At 33.6% G+C, this 4,461-nt stretch overlaps 1 protein-coding gene across 1 annotated transcript; it reads right to left on the reverse strand.

Annotated features, from left to right (window-relative positions):
• Positions 1-3,289: 3,289 nt before the first annotated feature.
• Positions 3,290-4,006, reverse strand: LOC130966545 (secreted RxLR effector protein 161-like). Its single transcript, XM_057891360.1, has one exon. It carries the CDS (start codon positions 4,004-4,006, stop codon positions 3,290-3,292), a length of 717 nt encoding a protein of 238 aa, XP_057747343.1.
• Positions 4,007-4,461: the final 455 nt, after the last annotated feature.

Raw genomic sequence — 4,461 nt, forward strand, 5'->3', positions numbered from 1 at the left:
AAACTTAAAAATTGAAGATAGAATTTTAAAGATAAGATAGATGAATAATAAAATAATAATTTATAATCACGAGCAGAAAAATTTAGAGAAGCGTAACATATAACGCATTACACAATTCAATCGATTGGGTAACACAACTAATCGATTGAATTGTGAAAATCTATATCGCTTTGAAGACTTAAATCGATTGTTCATATTGACCAATCGATTGAATAAGAAAAACCCCACATGCCTTGCAAAATTCAATCAATTGAAGTTTGGAAAACCTGAATTTCAATCGATTGATTTGTGCATCCAATCGATTGAATTTCTAACAGACACGATTTTTCCAATCTAATACGTATGTAATGGATCAATGATAAAATTTTGATCGATTAAGATTGTAAAATATTTATTACGATTAATAGAAGTTCTAATTTGTTATTGTTTTAATTTTTTATTATTAATAAACATGATAGATGATTGATAAAAAAATAATTTATAAAATAAAAAATAGATTTTATAATTAAATAATATATAAAGGGTTAATTTATAATTAAAATTAAATAAGGACTATTTAACAGTTATTAAAAAATTTAAAAATTATGTTTTGTTATGGGACCATTTAATGGTCCAAACGTTCTGGGACCATCGAATCTTTTGCCAATTTACATATTTACATTTTTGTTATTTCTTTGTTTTACTTGCTGTGAAAAGCTTTCTTCTCAGAAAATCCTTTATGGTATCAAGAGCCTAAAGGTTCGAAAGATCCATGGCTCTTACGAACGATTCTCCTCCCACACCGTCCAATACCCACTCTCTGTCACCAATCCAATCACTAATAATAATGGTACACCAGTCATCTATTAACAAAGATCATTTAATCCCATTTCTGATAAGCCATGTGAAACTAATTTCAAAACCCGGCAGCAACAGGCCTTCAATGCGATTCAATGGCAAGGTTACGAAGATCATCTCATCAAAGAATGAATTCCTCCACAATTTTCATCCATTGCTGATCAAGAAGCAGGATGATTGTCATTTGATTTCTTAGATGCTTGCATCAATGGATGCTAAGATTATTGTCATTTGATTTCTTGGATGCTTACATCAATGGATGCTACTTTCAAGAACAAAATGGTGAGTCACAAACTCAGTATGAAATGTGGCAGAAAATTAAAGACTATTTTGCACAATCAACTAGGTATAAGATCAAGCAACTCAAAGCACAATTGAAACTAATAAAGAAATAAGATATATCAGCCAGTTAATACATCTTCAAGATTAAGAATGTTGTGGATTGTCTTGCAGCTCTAGGTAAACTCCTCTCTACGCAAAAACATGTGGAAGCTTTAATGGAAGGGTTGAATGAAGATTATCAATATCTTCTTATTATTATCAATGCTAAACCAGAAATTTACAGTGTGGTTGAAGTAGAGAACTTAATCATGTCTCATGATGACACAATCGAAAGATTCAAGAGAAATGATTTTGGAATGCTTCAAGAAAACATCACTCAGAGCTCCTTTCTAACTTTTCAAAACTCATCTCGAGGTAATGACTTCAGGAGAGGCAGAGGGGGTAAATTCGATAGAGGAAGAAGATCATTTTCTGCGAATAATAGACCTCAGTGCCAGGTTTGTAGCTGCTTTGGATACGTAGCATGGCATTGTTTCAATCGATTCAACCAAGACATACCTTTCCATCTTAGAATCAAGCACAGCAGCCTAGGAATTCATTCTATGACCGAAACATCTTAACATCATCCAACTCCTCATAAGGTGCATCATCTTTCCATCATCCTACTGCCTTTCTTGCAGCACCAACTTCTGTTTTAGACCCTGCTTGGTACCCAAATACTAGGACCTCACACCATGTTACTCCAAATCAATCAAATTTGATGACATGCTCAGAATATACCGGACCTGAACATGTTCAAGTAGGTAATGGTGCAGGTATTTCTATTTCTCACATTGGCAACTCTTTCTTATATTCTTTAGACTCTTAAACGATTCTTTACATTACAACAATTGATACATACGCCTCATATCACTTAGAATTTAATTACTGTTTCAAAATTTGCTCAAGACAATTATGTATACTTTGAATTTTATGCTAATTTCTACCTTGTCAAATATCATTTTACACAAAAAGTTCTCTTACAAGGTATACGTGGAGGAGGGATATATCAATTTACACATGTTGCTGTGCCTCCCCCTTCTCATTCAACAAATTCTCCTATTGTCTTTACTATATCATGTTTAGTTTTAGATTTTTGACATAAATGCCTAGGACATTCATCTTTAAAATCTATTAAACTTGTACTATCTCAATGTAATATTTAGACACCAAATAAGAATGTTAATTCAGGTACCCATGTTTGTGATAATTGTGCACAAGCAAAAATGCACATGTTACCTTTTCAAGAATCTAATACTTTATATTCTGTACCTCTTGATCTTGTATTTTCTGATGTGGGGGACCTGCACCATATGTTTCTCATCTTGGATTTAAGTATTATGTGACATTCATTGATGCCTATTCGAGATATACCTTTACATTATTACTTGTTCACAAGTCTTAGGTTTTTAAAGCTTTTCAACAATACAAACTGTACATATAAAAATTGACTAATTACAAGATAGACAATGGAGAAGAATATACCTTAATGCCTTTTCTCAATTTTTAGCATCTGAAGGTATTCTTCATTGATTTTCTTGTCCCTATGTTCATGAACAAAATGGAACTGCAGAAAAAAATCATAGGCATCTCATAGAAATGAGTCTTGCTATGCTCTCTACTGCATCAATGCCTCTAGTGTATTGGGATGAAACTGTCCTCACTTCAACATATTTAATTAATCGAATCCCAACTTAAGTTCTATCTAATTTATCTCCATATGAAAAATTATTTGGCAAGAAATCAGATTACACTCTCTTTAGAATATTTGGACTGAAAAGAAGATTTTTGAATATTATTCCTAAATTGTTTCACTTAGAGAGTGATTACATACAGAATATAAAGATTATTTACAACCTAATTAAGGAAAGAAAATAACAGGTAATAAAAGCTATTCAAAACAAATCTGCACCAAATCTGTCCTAATATAAACAAATCTGTACTAATTATAAAATAATTACAATACTCCCCCTCAAGCTGGTGAATGTATATCTATCATTCCCAACTTGCAAGTAAGGTCTTTTAAGTGCTCTGTGGGAAGTCCCTTAGTGAACATATCTACCAATTGGAGTCTTGAAGGAATGTACTTGGTGGCTATAAGACCATTGTCCAATTTCTCCTTAATGAAATGTCAGTCTACTTCTACATACTTCGTTCGGTCATGTTGAACTGGATTGTGTGGAATACTAATGGCAGACTTATTATCACAAACCAGTTCCATAGGGGCTTCATACTTTACTTTGAGGTCATCGAGTATGATCTTCATCCATAATAATTCGCAAATCCCTTGGGCCATGGCTCTAAATTCTGCCTCTGCACTTGATCTTGTAACTACATTTTGCTTCTTGCTCCTCCATATCACCAAGTTTCCACCCAAGAACTTGCAATATCCTGAGGTGGATCTCCTATCAATAATTGATCCTGCGTAGTCAGCATCATTATATACTTTCATGGATAAAATCATTTCCTTTTTGAATAGCAATCCTTTTCCTAGAGAGGCTTGCAAGTACTGAATAATCCTATTTACAGCCTGCAAATGTCTCTCTCTTGGATCATGCATAAATTGACTAAACACACTAAATGTATAGGCTATGTTAGGCCTGGTGTGTGATAAGTAGATGAGTTTTCCCACAAGCCTTTGGTATTGTGTCTTCTCCACCTTTGAGCTTTCTTCATCATTTTTAGTTCTATGATTTTGCTCTATGGGCACTCCAGTAATCTTACAACCCAACTTACCAATCTCTTTGAGGAGATCTAGGATATATTTTCTTTGGGAAATAAAGATGCCTTGTCTAGAGTAAGCAACCTCTATCCCAAGGAAGTACTTTAGCTTGCCAAGATCCTTCATCTCAAACTGAGTGGCTAACTTTTTTTTCAAAGTCTATTTTTCTAACTCATCATCACCTGCAATAATCATATCATCTACAAAGACCAAGATTAGAGTGAGTTTTCCTTCCTGTGAATGTTTGATAAATAGAGTATGATCACCTTAGCTTTGTCCATACCCTAAAGATATCATAGCTTGAGTAAATCTTCTAAACCAGGCACGAGGTGACTATTTAAGATCATATAAAGCTTTTTTTGGTCTGCACATCTTATTTCCTTCACTAGTGATACCATATCCTAGTGGAATCTCCATGTACACTTCTTCTTCCAAACTTCCATGCAAGAAGACATTTTTAACATCAAATTGATGTATCTCCCAATCAAAGTGTGCTGCTAAGGAGAGGATAATTCTGACGGTATTCATTTTTGCCTGACAAACCCCATTTTGATGGTTTGTCTTGTATTGATTCTAGGGAA

The sequence above is a fragment of the Arachis stenosperma genome, chromosome 3 (genome assembly GCF_014773155.1).
Source record: "Arachis stenosperma cultivar V10309 chromosome 3, arast.V10309.gnm1.PFL2, whole genome shotgun sequence".
In the NCBI taxonomy this organism is placed as follows: Eukaryota; Viridiplantae; Streptophyta; class Magnoliopsida; order Fabales; family Fabaceae; genus Arachis; species Arachis stenosperma.